The sequence below is a fragment of the Semicossyphus pulcher genome, unplaced genomic scaffold (genome assembly GCF_022749685.1).
Source record: "Semicossyphus pulcher isolate SPU_LCO1_2020_fin unplaced genomic scaffold, fSemPul1.0.p SCAF_3, whole genome shotgun sequence".
NCBI classification, from domain to species: Eukaryota; Metazoa; Chordata; class Actinopteri; order Labriformes; family Labridae; genus Semicossyphus; species Semicossyphus pulcher.
Window position 1 is genome coordinate 10,091,356 of NW_027211704.1, and position 18,105 is coordinate 10,109,460.

General features: G+C 41.5%; 1 protein-coding gene across 1 annotated transcript in view; it reads right to left on the reverse strand.

Moving 5' to 3' along the window:
- Nucleotides 1–1,521: 1,521 nt before the first annotated feature.
- ptprt (protein tyrosine phosphatase receptor type T) overlaps nt 1,522–18,105 on the reverse strand; it is a 331,706-nt gene continuing 315,122 nt past the window's right edge. Inside the window, exons 31-37 of the mRNA XM_069679080.1 lie at nt 16,342–16,491; nt 15,260–15,433; nt 14,966–15,097; nt 13,978–14,103; nt 10,453–10,616; nt 5,911–6,046; nt 1,522–4,494 (exon numbers count right to left, since the gene is read on the reverse strand). Coding sequence (XP_069535181.1) covers nt 4,441–4,494; nt 5,911–6,046; nt 10,453–10,616; nt 13,978–14,103; nt 14,966–15,097; nt 15,260–15,433; nt 16,342–16,491 — 936 coding nt within the window. The 3' untranslated portion in view covers nt 1,522–4,440. The remainder of the gene's footprint in view (nt 4,495–5,910; nt 6,047–10,452; nt 10,617–13,977; nt 14,104–14,965; nt 15,098–15,259; nt 15,434–16,341; nt 16,492–18,105) is intronic.

Genomic DNA, 18,105 nt, shown 5'->3' on the forward strand with positions numbered 1-18,105 from the left:
ATACAGACCTTTAGTTTAACTGTGTTTTACAGTATGTCTGTTCTTTATATCCCTACACTTCTTCTTTCTCATTGGTCGTTCATCTTTGATAATGATTACTTATGATATACTCCCTTATACTTAGATTTGATCCTCCTCTGTGATTCGTTTTTGGTTACTGTTTGATATTTACGCCTAATTGTGTTATTTCGAATCAGATTGTGACTTAATAGAATATTATTTAACACATCGATGTGGACAAAGAGAGGCGAATCATTTGTAGAACACGTCCTCTCTTTTTCAGACAACAACGCACAAGGGGATGCACTAAATGCAGTTCTCTATTTGGGTCATTGTCAAGAAAAAAAAAACACGACCATTTAAGGGGAGCTGGAGGAGAAGAGTAATATTCAGAGAAAAAAACTCAAAAATTCTGAGATTAAAGTTGTAAATTTGCCTGGAAAAGTGGCAAATTTATCATAAATTTGTGCATGAATCCTCTCTGGACACCCACCAAAGCACGAAACACATTTAATATAATCATCAGCCACGGACTTGGGATGGTTGTTGTTGTATAAGCCTCCATCCAAACAACAAAACGACTGAAACCAATGATTTAAAGTAGTTTTGTCTGTTCGTTTGCTTTTAGTAGGCGTCATGAGGTCGCAGGCTAACTTCCATGTGTGATGGTAACCCCTGGGGCAAACGGGGAGCATAGAAACGTGTGTTTTTGCAGTAGAGGGTTGCTCAGTCTTTCTCCCTTTATGAAGTCTGCTTCTTGTGTGCAGAGAAAATAGGCTAAATATGCGCCGAGCTCGGTGCCATGCACGCCTGCGTAAGCAGCAGAGCCAACAGGGCAGAGAAGAGAAACAGGTGAATGGAGAGGGAGGGGGCCGTGAACCCCAACCTACTTTTTGGGGGGTCGCGACTCAAAAAGGTTCCCGTAAACACAATTTTACTAGTTTTTGTGTCTCGCAAATCTATTACTTTATAATTTCATAAATTTGCCCGTTATTTTCTTACAAATTAGCCAATTTTTGGGGGTAAATTTAAGACTTAAATCCCGGAATTTTCTACCTTTTTCTCGGAATATTACTCTTCTCCTCCGACTACGTTTCTTTTTTTCTAATGCGCCCTCGTAGTTCTCTGTTCACTTTCTCTGCTGAAAATAAATGAATGACCCTATGTTTAAGAAAAAAGTTAACTTTTATTTTTCAGTTTGGCATCTAAAACTAAGAGAAGGCTGTCTTTTAGGCATTTTATACTCATAACATGGATTAACATTCTTTCTCAACAAAACGAGATCCAGATAGCATCATATTGTCACACGTGTTTCAGTTTGCGGTATTCTGTCAGACGTTTTGTTTGTTGATACATTTTGTCCAAACGTGTGGTTGGTCTGCCTGAATTTAGCACAGAAGTGAATCATTTCCTGAAATGAAGTTAAAGCTAAACGCAAGAACACTTATGAGCTCCAGAATGACAGGATATATGCATATAAATGAAAAATACAGCCTGCAAAGAAAGAGACAGGAGATCCCCTTCAACATTTTGGTCCCTTTATTTCATGTTAACCACATTTCAAACAACTAAACAACCAATGGTAATGGCGTCACCAGATCTAAACAACACTTTGCTAGACAAATAATCATCAGAATAATAATTATACAAAAGAAATGTACAAATTCAGGAACATAAAATGAAAAAGAAAACAAGCAAAATATATAATACACATGAGCGGCCGTGAACCGAGCCAACACGATAAAGCCTTAGTGTAAAGAAAAATGATCAACATTTCTGGCATTCACATTGTCTTCATTACAACACTCTGACACTCTTTGTCTCGATAGGTCCATTAAAGAGCCTTTCTGGACTCCGGAAAACAAAGAAAACTGAAGCGCAGACTCAACATTTTGCCACAAGTTTAACGGTTCTGGCCAAAAGTATCGACAACTAAAAGAACAGTTTGCTAATGAAACAAACACTCGGAGATCCACCTGCAGCTTTGTGAGGTTTTTATTCTCAAAATACTAACTTATGCTGGAATGATTGGGTCCAAATTACTTTGAAGATATCAGCTTCCGATTCTGCTTTACTTATAGGTGTGAATGATTCTTCTAAAACAGGCCAAGGTGTCTGGAACATCTGTTGTTTTGTTCATAAACCAGCCGTATTAGCTCTGATTACACTGACCAAGCTTTAGTCCCCCAAAGTGCCACAAAATGTGATCACAGGTTGAGTCTTCCTCACATGTTTTAAATGCACGACAGAGAAAAACATTAGAGGACAAAAGTCTGATCAAACCAGGAGATTCAGGAAGCTGATATTCAGCATCACCTGAACTGACCTCTTCACCCCGGGGTCAACCACCAACTGAAATCATTTCCTGTCGCACCGAGGAGTTTGTAAGACAAATGTTTAAACCTGGCCACCTCAGTGCGCTCAACCAAAAAGCTAATTTGAGCCTCTGTTTGCAGAGGACAATTCAATTTGACCTGTCGCTTTAAGTTTGTGTTATCATTTTAGTGACAGAAGGCATGCTGGGAAAACAGTTTAATCCAAAGCTACTTTGAAACTGAAATGTATCCTGAATATATGAAGTGGAAAATAGCACGGCTTATAGATTGAACCAAAATAATTAACGTCTATCTTTGTGATTACTGTGGGGAGAAGTTTACACTCTTGTCTGTCATTTCGAATGTATTTTGGAAAATGCATTGTAACCATGGTAACTCGAATGTATAGACCAAATATTAGAAAATGAAAATACACAATTCATACAGGCCAGGTTACGTCCAGTTTATCAAAACCAATGCAGATCCAACCTACAAGCTGCACTGTACTGCTGATCGATTGCTTCTGCCTGCCGTCAGGTGCAGGACAAAGGGTGGAAACTCGGTGGATTGAGTCTTTATTTAAGTAAATAACTTTAACTCCATGTTTGTTCATCATGTTTTTTTTAGCAGCTTCATTTCAAAGCAGGTGTTAAAACTAAACCATCGGGACGAAGAAGTAGAATAAGTTACACTTAGTCGAGTTCATTACATCAGAGACACAGGACGACCTGCTTGCTGCGAAACATCCCCAAACAGACGCGCTCTCTCTAAAAGGTTATCTGCTTCCCTCACTGTAAGTCACTCTGGATGTCAGCAAAAATGTACAATATGCAAAAATATATATCTTAATGTTTTAGACAGCACGTCTAAATGTGACAGTTTCCAAATGATAATTAAAGAGCGACGGTGTCCTGAAATGAAAACCTTGACTTGTGTCTGGTGCGGGATGTTTGTCTGTTTGTTTGTTTGACTGTGGTTGTCTGATCTTATTTACAGTCAGGGTGGATGCACACGACAAGATTTAAGGAGACTGAACATAAAGCCATCGGAAAATAAACTTATTTTCTTCTTACAGCCCCAAAAAAAGAAGAGACATTTGGTCTTCAAGGATTTAACGCTGTTGTTACTCTTCACCATGCACTTGACTCCACTTATCGTAGCTTGCAACATGCTACTTCTTCCTCTTTTAACAGTGTTTGTAAACTGTTTTTCACAATAAAAGCACAACCGCCAAAATAAGGTTAGAACGTCTGCAGAGTGAAGGAAAAGAAGTGAGATGTGTGTAAGAAATTATTGAATTACAAAAATCCAAAGCATCTAACAGAGAGGCGGTCAAAACAGCCCCGCTGCGGGAAACGTATCAGCTGTGATTTCAAAGGAAAATACCCCAAACCTTCACAGGTGTCTGTTTTTGCTTTGATCCCACTAACTGAATCATCGCCAACAAAATCCACACCGTAGCTTAACTCAGCCAGTTAGTTTCAGTTCTTTCTGTTGGATAAATCTCTAAAATTAAAAGGTCCAAATTGCATTTGAAGCTTAACGAAAAAAGCATCTTGGAGTGTGCATCCAGCCTTCAGAGGGAGACAACATTCAAGGCGTAGAATAGATCTAAAAAGGAGATACTGTACAGTCGTCACATCACAGCCCAGCAGAGGACAGAGAGAAGAAGGAAAAAGTGGCGCTTTTTTTTTTTTAAACATCTCATTTTGTATTTTTTAACATATCAGTTTTCTTTTCTCTTTGTACAAGCATGTAAAGTCCCCACACACATGAAAATCAGCAGTGTGTGTGTCTGTCGCTTTTTTCTCTTCTGTACAGGTTGTGTGTGTGTGTGTTGTCCCAGGCACACATATAGATACACACACACACACACACACACGCACTCATATACAAGCATGCCCTTTCTTTTTCCACACATGGAATCAAGTGCACACACACTCTCTCTCTCTCTCTCTCTCTCACACACACACACACAAACACACACACACACACAGGCACACATGCTCACAGGTTGGGTTCGGGTCGACACGGGCAGTTTAGCTCTGCGTCGACCAGTTTTGCGTTGAGAATGGCAGGCAGCGTCAACGGCGAATCGGGAAAGAGGATTTCAGCCCACAGCCAATCAGAAGGAGCTGAGAGCCTCCAGAGCCACTTCATAGCAGAACTTGTACTGTTCCTGAGGAGGGGACGGGAACAAAAGCAAACATTAGTTACCAGCAGAACAACTTCTTCATTATACAATGCCAAGCGAAAGATAAAAACTCTCTTTATTTAAGTCTTACATATTTTTTTCTGCACATTACATAATGTTGCAAAGAATCTAAAAGGACAGGATGTGAATTTTACCTCCCCGTCATCTTCCTAATCCGAACAAAATCCTTTTTGTGCAAAACAGCAACAGCTTGACAAGTCATTGTTGCACGTCCAAAACTTATAAAACATTAAACTTTTTTAGCAAGCTTTATTTTGCAATTCTAACATTACTGTGCTTATTTTTTTATCCCTTACGAAAACACATTATTTGAAATTTCTCACCAGATTTTGCATATTTATTCTCTCTAACTTGGCAGCTTTATTTTGACGGTCTAGCAGGATGTTACATATTTATTATGGCTAACTTGACCGTTTACTTTTGAAAGTTTCCCCATATGTTGCTTATTTATTGTTGCTTTCCCACCTAAATGTAGCGTGTTGACGCAGGTTTTTTAGACCCCGCCTGCTTATAGATGCCGATTGTCTCTTTTCCCGCAGCCAGTGAAGTATACTCCTGTCGGTCTCTTTTCTGCTGCGCTACCGCCTGACGTCACAAACGCGCCGGAGACAGGGTTAGTAAACAATAAAGATGTTACGCAGGTTAAGTCTTTATTGTATCTATTACTCATTCAGTCTGCTTATCAAAGTCGGCACCGACAAATTTGGAACGACGTTCGAGCACTGGTTGGACGAAGACGGGCGGAAGCATAGCATCGCGCCGGAAAGGGGGGGCGGAGATTAGCGTGTTGACATAGGTTTTGTGTTCCCATTAATGCCGATCGGAGCCGAGGTGATAATTACCCGGGTCTACTGCAGAGTCATTTGACCCGGGTCTGAATCCTGATTGTAGCCTTTCCCATTAAGCAAAAAAGCCGAGTGTTAGCGGGTTTTTTGACTAGTGGGAAAACGGCTTTAGAGACTGCACATGGAAAATGGACACTATAAAAGTTCCTACATCTTCGTATTTTGAGGCATAGGACCATTGGTTGTTCAGCTGTATTTGATGATTCGGGAGAGAGAACGTGTTGCATGTCGCCTCTTAATCCAGACTGAAAGTAATTGTCACAGCCGTCTCTGATAATGCCGCATGTGTTTGCTTTTACGGCATCAGAACATACGATTTCCAAATCCCTAATCCCTTGCTGGCTTTCTTTTGATGTGTTTGCTTGGAATTATTTCAATTTTGCAGATATGTAGGTATTCATTTGTGTAGAAAGGGTGTCTATCTGCTTGTCTGAAGAAGTTGAACTTTTGTCCTGTGTTAAATTAAATCCTCAGAGCTCTATTGACAAAATCACCTCCTGATAAAAGTGTGTGCGCGTATGTGTGTTGTGCTCACCATGGTCTCCACCATATTCGTCTTGTTGTTCCTCAGCGTTTTGACGGTGTGGAAAACATCCACGATGTTCTGCTGCTGGATCATCTCATTGATGCTGCAGATGGCACAGAACGTTCCAGAACGCCCTCCGCCGGTACTGCAGAGGAGGAGGAAGAGGGGGAAGGAGGGAAGACACAAGATCTTCATCATCAAACATACAACAACATCCTGGAAACACAGGTATGTAAGCCAAAATCTTCCCGCTGATCATAAAATGAGTTAAAGGGGAGAAAGAAAATGGAAGTTTGAAAAAAAGGAATGAAACACCTGTAGTGTTTCAGACCAGCTGCTTCGAGCGGCTGCTTTGAAGTGAGAGATGTTCAGAGAACAGCAGGACTTTCTTTCCCCCTTTCATCACCCTGGGAGCTCTGCTTTTTAAATGTGTTTATCGTGTAATTTAATGTCTCCTTGCAGGTATTTCTTTATTCATCTGCTGCTCTCCTGTTTTGCTTTGGTGCAGCTGCTGTGCTCAGGTTGATTGTGTCAGCGTTTAAAAAAAAATGATGTTGAAACCTTTGAACCCCAAACTGAGAAAACTTTCAATGAAACTTAAGAAAACGAGGAGGAAGAGTTGTTTCTTCTTTCTTCAAATGTGTTAATTCTTCTGAAAGAGTTTACCGCTTGCAGAGCTGTGCTAGAAGCGCCTACGTGTACCAGGATGCATTGCGCTCAAGGAGCCGCAGAGCACTGGAAAACTCATCCTTGCATAAAATTTTGGGATGCCACTTTGTTCCTATTTTTGTAGCTATAGTGCGACACAAGCGTAGGCGGAAAAGCTGAGATAATCTGTAGTTCTACCTCAGTAATGCCTCAAGAACAACTGATTTTGCAGCTTCACAGAGCCCCGAGAGAACATCAGTAACAACTGCAGCCTTGCCTTATATCTACAATCATCAAAAATGTTGCCTTGCTACACAGCTTGCATGTTTCTATAGGAAAGATTTTGAGCTGCGGCAGACACAGAGAATAAAAACGCACAAACCGGAGGCGATTTTACTCGGAAAGATAAAAATAAGATACATCAGCAAAATGTCTCTTAAAGATCCAAAGTTAAATGTTATTAAAATAGCACAAAGGATGCAACACAACTGGAGAATAACGCACACAACCGTGTTACAGTGAGATTCAGCTTTTCAGAAATGCAAATAACTGCAGAGTTGGTCCCTGGAAGTTTATACAATAAAGATTTTTTTGTAATGTTCCCAAAGTGAAACAGGTTCAACAATAAAAGCTGTGAAAAGGCGAAATGAGACAAAGACTGACAGGAAGTCACAAAGTGAACCAGCGGCACAAAGAGACCTGCCACTGCTTCGAGCACACGTAAGAGCCCGACTAATGGGTTTAAGACGTTTGAAAAGATTGGTTCTCCTTGTTCAGACTTGATACAAAGAGTAGTTTTCTGTAACAAACACAGATTCACTTCTGTAAACAGACGTGTGTGTGTTGTGTGTTAACTGTGTGGCTCAATCAGCAGTCAGAGCAGTGCCCGTCAGCAGTCAGACCCCCCACCATGAAAAGAGCTTCAGACTCTCGTCTCAGCTGGTTCCAGCTGAATTCCTTCAGTGTTCAGGCTGAATAAAACATTCAGACACTGAGAGGCGGAGTGGCAGCCGTCACCAAAATCACACACCAACTACTCTGCATTGAAGTCAGAGTCAGAGAGTCAAAGTCAGGAGAACAACAGTCTGCTCGCTGATCAACACAGCTTAGAAGTGGGCACATTAATGGTGCATTTTTCTATTGCAAAAACATTCAATGACGCACAACCTTCAACCGTTTGGAGCATGTTATTTCAGATATAAACTGCTACATAACAAAAATAAGATATTATCTGTAGCTCAGTATCTAGTATAAATATCTATACGTCTTTAAATAAATGCAGCTCAGACAGATTGCTGTGTGAAGAGTGCGTCTCACACGTTTCTCCAACAGCTTCCCCTCTGTGACTTTCTGAAAATGAGACATGTGCTCGGCTCTAAAGACCCATCAGACTCCAACCTCCAGGACAAGTGAGGAGCAGGAAAAATAATCAATTTTCACCAGCTACTGATTGAACCATCATGTTTCTCCTTATCTCTGGTATTACTGAGTCTGTGAAATCAATAGCCGGGGCTGATTAGCCGGTGTAGCTGTCTTTAGCCAGAAGCAGAGAGCGCTTGTATCCCCGTCACTCACATTTACTGGGGTAGAGGATAACAGGCAGGAGGCAGGGGAGGATTCTTTTTGCCTTCTTTAGTAAAACTGACCCTTTTTCTTGCAGAATTTGAGGTGCATATGCAAGAAGTTTTTAAATGTCAGTATGTTTGCCCTTTTAATTTGAAATGATCCCATCAATCTTTCCCATACAGGAAATAAATCAATAGCTATGCGTATTGATGTGACCAGGGGTCAAAGATGGTTTATGTACAGTATATCTGTCACTATCTATATTCCTATAACACGCCAGTGAGGTCAACCATTGATTCTGTATGAGCATTATTAGTGATTTTTTAGCTAGCAACACTGTCACTGAAAGAAACCGTTTCAAACCAAAAGAGCTTCAAGCTGAAAACTTAACTGGTACTTCCAGTATTTTATCTGACCCTAGTTTTTTTTACATAATTTGGGCTCCAAGTGACTAATAGAGAACCAAAGGTTTTGGTATTTTCCAGTAGATATGTTCAGGCTGTAATGGCTGCAACATAATCCTTGATGCATCCACTAAAAGTTCATGTTTTTTCCACTGACAGGCTCAGATTGTTATTCTAAGTGTCTGACAACATTACAGAAAGGATCCCTACAGGGAGAGACCTTTTTGTTACAGAGGAAGATTATTTTTTTAAACCACAAACGGACGTTACATCGCTCTCTTCAAACACACCAGACTCCATTAACAAAAACAGCAATTTAAGCTCGCAGAACAAATGAGTTACTGGTTGAACGCTGCGTTGATCAGTCAGTTTGTTTGTGTTATTGTGTGACTTTTCAAATTTAGTTACATTCCAACACCATATGTTATAACACAAAAAGGAAATGATGAAGAAAGTAGTCGACGACAACGTGTTTCATGTCTCCTGTGATTTTTGAGGTAAAATGATCATTTTGTCAATGGAGTCTGGTGTGTTTGAAGAGAGCGATGTCTGTTTGTGGTTAAAAAAATCATCTTCTGCTTTAACAAAATGGTCTATCTCTGTAGGGATCCTTTCTGTAATGTTGTCAGACACTTCGAATAACAATCTGAGCCTGTCAGTGGAAACAACAAGAACTTTTAGACTTTGTTTTGCTGCGCATCCGAGAGCCCAGGTTTAAAATCACAGGAACGGAACACAAGAAGGAACACAGCTAATTGAGAAGGTAGTGATTGACGATAAAGTGACTGTTATTTGTTGCCTTGTGTAACCTACAATCTATAAAAATGCAGTATAAACTGAGTATGTATCTTATCTATTATTATTCGCTGTTGTTTGAGTGTGTCTTATTATCTACACCAGCTTGTATTGAAACTTTCTTTCACACATAGATAGAAAACACACTGCAAGCAAACTAAACTCTCTTCACAGCTAGACAAAACAAAAATCAATGCCAATTCTGATTGGCCCAATGAGCTGTGACAGAAGAAGCTGATTGGATAAGCACCAGTGATGTGCTGGAGGCAATGTTTGGAGTGTGTATGTGTGTGTGTGAGAGTGTTTGTTTGTGTGTAATTGTTAACAAGTTCTCTGTAATCGCTCGTCGATAGATTTTACATCCTCTGTTTCCCTCCCTCATTATCAGCTTCATTTGTTCTGCTCAGACAGGAACTGCTGTGTGTGCTTGTGCACATAAAAGGGCTTTTCTTAGTCTGAGGCAGTTTATTGCAATGTGTTTGTTGCATTCATAGTGTGATGTCACTGAAAATATCATGTATTGTGCAGCTGTTGTTGGAATGTATAAGCAAAATCGTATATTTGATGTGCATCAAATCTCCACAGCTGAAATTAGAGGCCTTGACTTTAATTACATTTTGTACATAATGATTAATAGCTTTAAATAAGGCTGGACATAATGTAAAGAGTTACTCTGTAGACCTTCTTATGAAGGCGATCTGTAACATATCATCCAAGGCACATCTTAGCTCTTATAGGGCTCCTCAGAAACACCTGAACTGAGACAAATGTTTTGTTAAGACCATCTGTATGTCTGACAGATCTGCGGGGGAAAATAAAGCATGAAAGAATGACCTAACATAGAAAAATGGACGACTCTAGACACACCATATATTGTAAATATCATCTTAAAGGTCGGTGTGTATGTGCGAGTGTGCCTGTGGTTCTTTGAGAAGTGAACGTTTTTATTGTCTGAAGCGTGTGTGTGTGCGTTCTTTTGGAGAAAGTGCACTTCATCATTGATAAGTATGATCGATCATCCCAGTGAGAATCGCTTCCTTCAGCCCTCCTTTCAGCGACTTCCCGCTATTTCATTACAACTTATGAAGTTTGTGCATCCGTCTGCGTGTGTGTGTGTCTCCGTGTTTGTTGAACTCACAGGCAGTGCACCACGGTCCTCCCGTCTCCTCCGTCATACTGCTCCTGCCATTTAGCCAGCCTCCTGACCAGCTGCAGGATGGAGCGTTTAGAGAGAGGCGTGTCTCTGTACGCCGGCCAGCCGATGAACTGAAAGTGCTGCACCAGGCGGTAACCGTCCTGAGGCTGGAGAGAGAGAGAGAGAGAGAGAGAGAGAGAGGGAAGTGTGAGAGTAAGGATTTTTATCTCCAAAGCTTTCATCACCACAATCATCATCATGCAGTTCCTCCATGGAGAGTGTAAAAATGGGTAAACAAGTGAAACCAAGTGCTAACACTTTAAAACATCCTTTTGTACCCTCTGCAAAAACAAAATGTTTGTGGGTCTTGCTTCCAGATCAGACATTTCTGGTGCTATTTTGACAAATTCAAAAATGGCTTTGTGCTGGCGTAGAGCCTGTGATTGTTGGGTTTTGTGATCCAGAGACATTGCGTCATCCCAGACCATCAAATACTGACGCTTTTGCATCTCACTCAGATACACTAGGTCGCCCTTTGGTGTGTCATACAGACACTAAATGTTCTGTTCTTTTCCTTGCTTAGCCTCTGCATAGTTACAGGAGTCCACGTCCCTGAACTTGTTACTTGTAGACAGACATATTGTACTTCTTGGCTGTAGCAATTCCAGACACCATTGTCAACTAATCTTAAATCGGCCCTCTTGAAGGACGTGTGGTGTTAAGGTTTGCTCTTTTTCTGAAGCCTGTGAACAAGTTTGAAAGAGTTGGGGAAAAAAAACTCAAAACAGAGCACCCTTCTTGTTTTGCGGCGCATCCAGCAGGTTTCTGGACAAACAAGACATCAAATCATCCTTGTGGCTGCCAGTCTTCTCAGCGGTGGTCTCATTTGGTAAAAAAGATTTTTAACCGATACACAAATCCCTTTGCATGTGTAAGTATGCTGTTGTGCTCCAATTAGTTCTCGTCTCGGAACAAAACAGCGTTCCTAAAGCAACAGAATCGGGCTCGACAAAGAGGACATCTTAAGATGTTTAATTCAATTTCACGGCAGACAAAATGTTTTCCGCGTCTGGCCCGAGGCGGTTGGCATCCACCGCCCAAAATACCAAAAAACCTGCCATCACTGTCAGACTGATTTGCTGCTGGGTTTGCACACATGCATATGCACATTGACATTTGCGACCACAAGCGGATTCAGCTGTATCCCTTTTTCTCCTCCACTTCCTTCCCTCTCTTCCAAGCATACCTGATTTCACATTCCTCCTCATCTCCGCTTCCTTCTCTTCCTCAATCTTTTTATCTCTTCTTCCAATCAACAGCTATTTCAAAACTTTCCCATTCCTGTACTCACTTTACTTTTCTTTCCCTTCATCACTCCTCTTTGTATATCCTGTTCTCTCTCTCTCTCTCTCTCGCTCTCTCACTCTCTCCCTCTTCATTTGATGGCTTAGTGGTTGGCCGTACAGACTCAGCTAGGCTGGAGCTGCTCTCACAGTGTGAGATGTGCTGTTGTGGCGATGATATGAGCCATTTCACGCTACACCGGTGATGTGTTTGAAAGGTGTAGAGCGAGAGAAAGAGGTAGAATATAGAGAGTAGGGTAGTGGGGAGTTCACTAAGTGCTATAGGAGCATGCAGACGATGGGGAAGCTCTGGAGTTGTTCCGTCACGGATGGAGGAGAAAATGAGATGAGAAGAGAGGAACAAGAGGAGGCAGGAGGCGAGGAAAGAAAGGGGGTGAATGGAAAAAGAGAGGTGAGGTAAGAACAAAGGTGGGAGAAGACAAGAGGAGGATATTTTTTCAAAAATGTTCGGTTGTTATTGCACCACCTCCTACGACACCGCCATTTTCTCTGTGGAGTTCTCGCTAAAGCAGGACTCGGCTCATGTCTAGTGTTAGCGCTGCAGTCGGGTTGCTGCGGCCTCTCACTGACAGATGCTTAAGTGGAAGTAAAGGTCAGCTGAAATGAGAAATGCCTTTCACGTGTTGTTACATTTTGTCCCCGGGTGTATTGTTACACTGTATTTTGATCTGTCAAATATCAAGAAAGGTCAAGAAAAGTGTTTATTTTATTATTACTGTTTCTAGTCTGTTTTAGGCAGCCGATTATTCTCTGTCAGTTTAACTCAAGTCTGTTTAAATTATTCAATTTGTGGTACTGGAGTTGCAAAAGCACTTGGCATTGACACTGTGGCGAGATTACAAAGAAACTAATGTGCTTATTCACCCTCTTCCACATACCTTTAGGATGTTCTGTATAATATCTAACGAAGAGTTGTGCCACATTTTTGTTGTGCTTAATCCTTCAAAAAATGTCCATCTTCTGGCATCTCAAACAGATCCCGATATTCCCCCCTGGGGATCACTAAAGGATTATCTGGATTATCTCAGATGCACGTGTTTATCTGTTTATCAAGGCAGCCTTTAGCTTCTGCTTCAAGGCCGACTTTCTTTATTTCCGAGCTGGACAGTAACCAGTACTGTACTTGAGTTCATTTTTTTAATTGTCTGTACTTTACCTGAGTATTATTTTTGGGGAAACTTGTTACTTTTACTCCACTACATTTTAAAGACAAATATCGTACTTTTGACTCAACTACATTTCTATGAATGTCCTCGTTACTCGCTACTTTCGCTCTGAAGTCAGCTGATGAATTTTCCTTTCTCTCCTAAGATCCCAAAGACGGTTCTGCGTGTGGTTTGTCTAAGTGGTGTTGCCGTACCTGTACCTCGCACGTCTGCATAGTTGAACGTAGAGCAAACGTCACTCAGATCAGGCGGTTTGTTTAGTGGTGGTAATGATGGCTACGGCTGACATTTTCTCTGGTCATCAGGTATTAATGGTTGTTTCCTATTATTGATCCTATTATTTTGGAGTTGCAGATCTGGAAATCTGTGGCATGTGAGTTTAAAAATGTAAATAATGTTTTCGAAATGAAACAAAACGTAGCAGAATGTACACTCACGTATTCTTGACTTCACTCATGCTTTGTGAAAATACAACATTTTGAGATAGTTTGAATACTTCAGTATTCTTAAAAGCAAGTATTCCAGTACTTTAAGTCAAGAAATAATTTGGCTGAGCAACTTTCGCTTGTATTGGAGTAATATTTGACCAGGAGTACCTATATTTTGACTCAAGTAATGAGTACTTAAAAAGTCTATTTGATTAGGCTTTGGTTTGGGGCAAGAGAAGAAGAATTTCCAGCAAGACAACTTCGATGCAACTTTGCAAAAAACCCTGAAGTCTTCTCCGTCTCAGGTGAGACCTTCAAACAGGCTAACCATTTTATTGGTTTTACACAAATTATAGTGCCTCACATATTAACCAAAAGTGAAGCCAGTCCTAGTCCAAGTAATCCAATCCAATTCAGTAAGACTTCCTTTGGGCCGTAATCACTTACTGCACATTATAAGTGCATTAAAACGTATTGTTGTGATTAAAACATCACATTTTTCCTTAAACCTGCTGATTTAAAAAAAAAAAAACATACTATGGAAAGATACTGTAAAGACTGTGAGTGTACCCTGGCCATGTTGCAGATCCTGAAGATCCGGTTGATGATGTCTTCATCGATGTCTGCCGATATGAACTCGACCTGTATGGGACCGTAGCAACACGAGCTCTTCTCGGGCCAGTACTGCATACATAACTGTGGAGAGTGGTGATACAAAGAGAGGAAACTCAGACAACACATTTAAGTTTTAACAGATATTATCAGATGGATTTCCTTTCAAGCAGCATGAAATAATAGGACAGACTGTTTTCACAAATCCTTGTATAAATTCTTGTCATTGATTATGAAGATAATCACCTGCGTGGCTGGATGTGAATCAATTTCCTGTTTTTATCAACACTAAGGCAAGATGAAAGAGTAATACCAGGCGGGATCAAAATGAGGTAAATCTTGTAGAAAACAAACGTGAAAACAGGACTGTGATTTCACACCTGCCTGACAAACAGGAGACTCTGTGCCAAGTACTTGTCACTTGAAACTCCAGGTGTGCAGCGAAGAACGGCAACTCATTTACAATCAGAACTGAGGGAAATGAGTAAAACCAAATCTGTTTGTCTGTGCTGAGTACATGCAAATCGATGCCAAGTGTGACATCCACTAGCTAACCCTGTCAAACTCTGCTGATGACAAGAATAAATGTTGGTCAACGACTTAGCATTTCAGATTTGTGTCTCATGAATTGTTGAGCAACTGTACAAACGAGCAAAGTTTCCTTCTGCATGTGATCCTCCTTCGAGGTCAGAAGGTTTGATTTTACAAAACTGTAACACTAAAACTTTCTCAGTTGTCTCAGGTGTAAGAATCCAAGGACCGTCAATACACATTCACATTCATAGAAACAGTCTCCGGGTGTATTGATCAGGCGCTGTGATGTTACAGTCGATGGGTCAGCTCCTGGCTGCCTGCCGTCTGGCCTTTTTCTGAACCAACTTAGCCAGAAGCTGGAAAACAGGTGAGAAATACACGTGTGTCTGTGTCTGCATGTGTGTGTTTGTACCTGCGCTGCATCCATCTCATTGAGCATTACAATGGAGGAGCAGTTGTAGTCAAACACCAGTCTCCAGAAGTCGCCCATGGTGTTTGGCAAAGGATGCTGGGTAACGATGAAGGCCGCTGGCTGTTTGTGGCTCTGGAGTGTTGAGACGTACGAGAAATGAATAACAGCAGCAAGCGTGAGCCAAACAGGTAGGTGAACAAAACAAAGCAGCGCCGGAAAGTAGAAGAAATCAAAGAATACAAACTGTAATATTACTAAACAGATGCACACTCACATCCCATAATACACACTTACATCCATTAGTGCAGCATTGATGTAATTGGAGCTCTCTCCGTCCACAGATATGAGGAAGGGAAGGCAGCGGTCTGCGGATAGAACGTCCAAACTGCGGTTCTTGTCGTGGTTTCTTGGTAGCAAACCAACGCTGCAGTCCTCTGGACGGACTCTAGGGGTCACTATGTTCAGAGTCTGAAAGATTGAAAAACAGTTCATTAATCCTTATTGAGCTCTTTGACTCACACGGGCTTAATGGGGAATTCAGTTAAGTTTAGATTATTACATTTATTTGTAAAAACATGATTAGCACCAGATTTAGCTAGCTGCTAATCGCTATTTACAGATTCTACATAGAAATGTAGTATCTGTTGGCTGGGACGTGGATTTCCAGGAAGGCAAGTGTTCTGTTTGAACTACGCTTGTAGACCGAGTCATATTGCCCAATCACGTATCAGAAGGCTGCAGCGTATGCAGGAAAAACAGTCTGTGAGGAGAGCAGAAGCAGGCAGAACGTAATCCGCCGTAATGCCATCCCGGCTCCCATCAGCGTGATCTGATAACGATTTAGCTTCTTATTAATCTCTATAAACAGACATCTGCATGCTAACAGCTAACAATCTGTTCTAGATCTAAAATGTAACTTGAGATGAATTCCCTTGACGCTGTGTCACGAAAGCCGTTCGGCGTTCAGATTTCCCGGCTTCCTCGAATGCATCAGATCAATCCGGCCTCCGTTCAACAAATGAGCATTTTAAAAGTTTTCTTCTCCTCTTGAGGACAGACCTGACAAAGCTTGAAATTTGACTTCTTACAAATCTGCTTCATGATGTTGAAATTTCGGCAAAGGTCAGACCCGTTAAAGTAAATCACAAGAAAACAGTTTCTCTTTCTGTAACAATGCAGCACGCAGAAAAGGAAGTCGATTTTCGTCCCCAGAGGCTATATCGTCTGAGACTATAGCCCATGGGATCCGAGATTGGCTACCTGCTACTCTGTCTAAAACAAAAGCAGGTATGCAGAGGAGGAGCCTCGTTTTGCGACCTTCCAGTCTCCTCGTGAAACAGCTTAAAGCTTAAAGATAGCTGTTAGCGCTTTCTCACCTGGAACTCGTCTTTAATCTGGCTGGAGTTGGTCTGTGGGTCCAGTCTGCTGATGTTGTAGTAGATGGCTCTGAACTCACACACGGGTATGGCTGTATTCCCACATAGACACGCCTCCAAGATGGCATCGTGAACGAACACATATTGCTCCTGCAACATGAGTAAAAGCAAAGAATTGCAGAAGTTATTAGAAGTCGTCGTAGCAACCATGGTCACCCATTGGTTTGTGGACCCTCTCAATCTTGTTTTTGGAACCAGAAGTGACCATATTTGGACGACAGGTTGAATAACAATTGTCAGGTCTATATCCTTGTCAATCACAGCTAGCCCCGCCCTAAACCCTCCCATGCTTTATGGTCTCTGTGACTCTAAATGGGAGCATCACTGACTAAGTGAACATCATGCTGTGTTGAAGAAGACTTGAAACTAGAGATTAAGACCATAAACTCATAGGACCATTTTTTATCTGGTTTCTTTAAAACCAAGACGCTTTGTCCACTTCTTATATAATCTATGAAGTCAGACAAATCTGTGGTCTTTGTGAGGTTAATTCGTGTACCCTCATGTGGCTCCTGAACTTGACTGTAGATTCTCAGTGAGGCTGTTAGCATGGACACCTCTGGGACGTAGGACATGGCTGGGCTAAACTGCTGTTCCTGACAACCATTAAAACGGCTTTGAACACAGTTTTTAGTTCACTTTGTGCGTGTGAATTCATTTCTCTTGTGCTCTCTCGACAGCCCAAAAGTGAATTAAAAAAGGGGAGCGGTGCTTTGCTCTGCAGTGTTTCTGTGCTCTGGATCAAGTGTGCTCTTTGTGCTCCAACGAGCTCGCTGCTAAAAGCTCGAGCCAACGTGAGCTCCAGCAGCCACTGTGCATGTTAATTCACCTCTCTCTCTCTTTCCCTCACGCTATCCTTCCAATTTTAACTCCAGTTATACAACTTTTTATTTCTCTTTTTTCCCCATTTCTTCCCCGTGTTTCCTCTCACACTGTGTTCGTCTGCTGCCTCATGCTTTTCATTTTGTCCCTATTTTATCTCTCGGTCTCTCTCTCTCTCTCTACTCGTCGAATGTTAATTGTTGCCCTCGGAGCGGAGAGGAGAGTTTCAAAAGCATCACTAAAATGTCCTCGCTTGGCCATTAGCTACTCAAATGACACACACACACACACACACACACACCTACACACACACACACACACACACACACACACACACACACACACACACACGCACACACACCTTCCCCCTGTGCCTTTTAAAGAGGAATTACTTTGTGTTGCGGGGAGCCGGATTATAATGGCGTCAAGCCGCTTCAACACTGACACAAATTGCTCCCACACATGTTCAAAAGGAAGGGCAGGATGCATTTAGCTTTATTTCAAGTGCAAACACGCACACACAGACACACACACAGACACAAAATTAGCTTTCATACCACTGCTGTCATGCGAATTCACTCAGTGCAGCCTGGGTAACTTCTCTGAACCTCGCGCTTCTGAAACGCATTCAGAAGTCATTTTCGGGCTCCGAGTCTGAGCCGTCAGTCTGAAAATGAGGCTGTTTTTCTTTATTCCCAGTAAAGTTGACTTTTTGGATATGCGAGGTTTTTCATCAGTGGTACAAATGGAATGCAGAGGCGGGATGGATTAGGTCGGCTTAAGGTAGCTTAGAGACGAAATGAATACTTCTGTTCCGAAATGAAACACCCAACATCTGAAGGCGCAGAGTCTTTAAAAATGATTGATAGTACTAAATTAGAA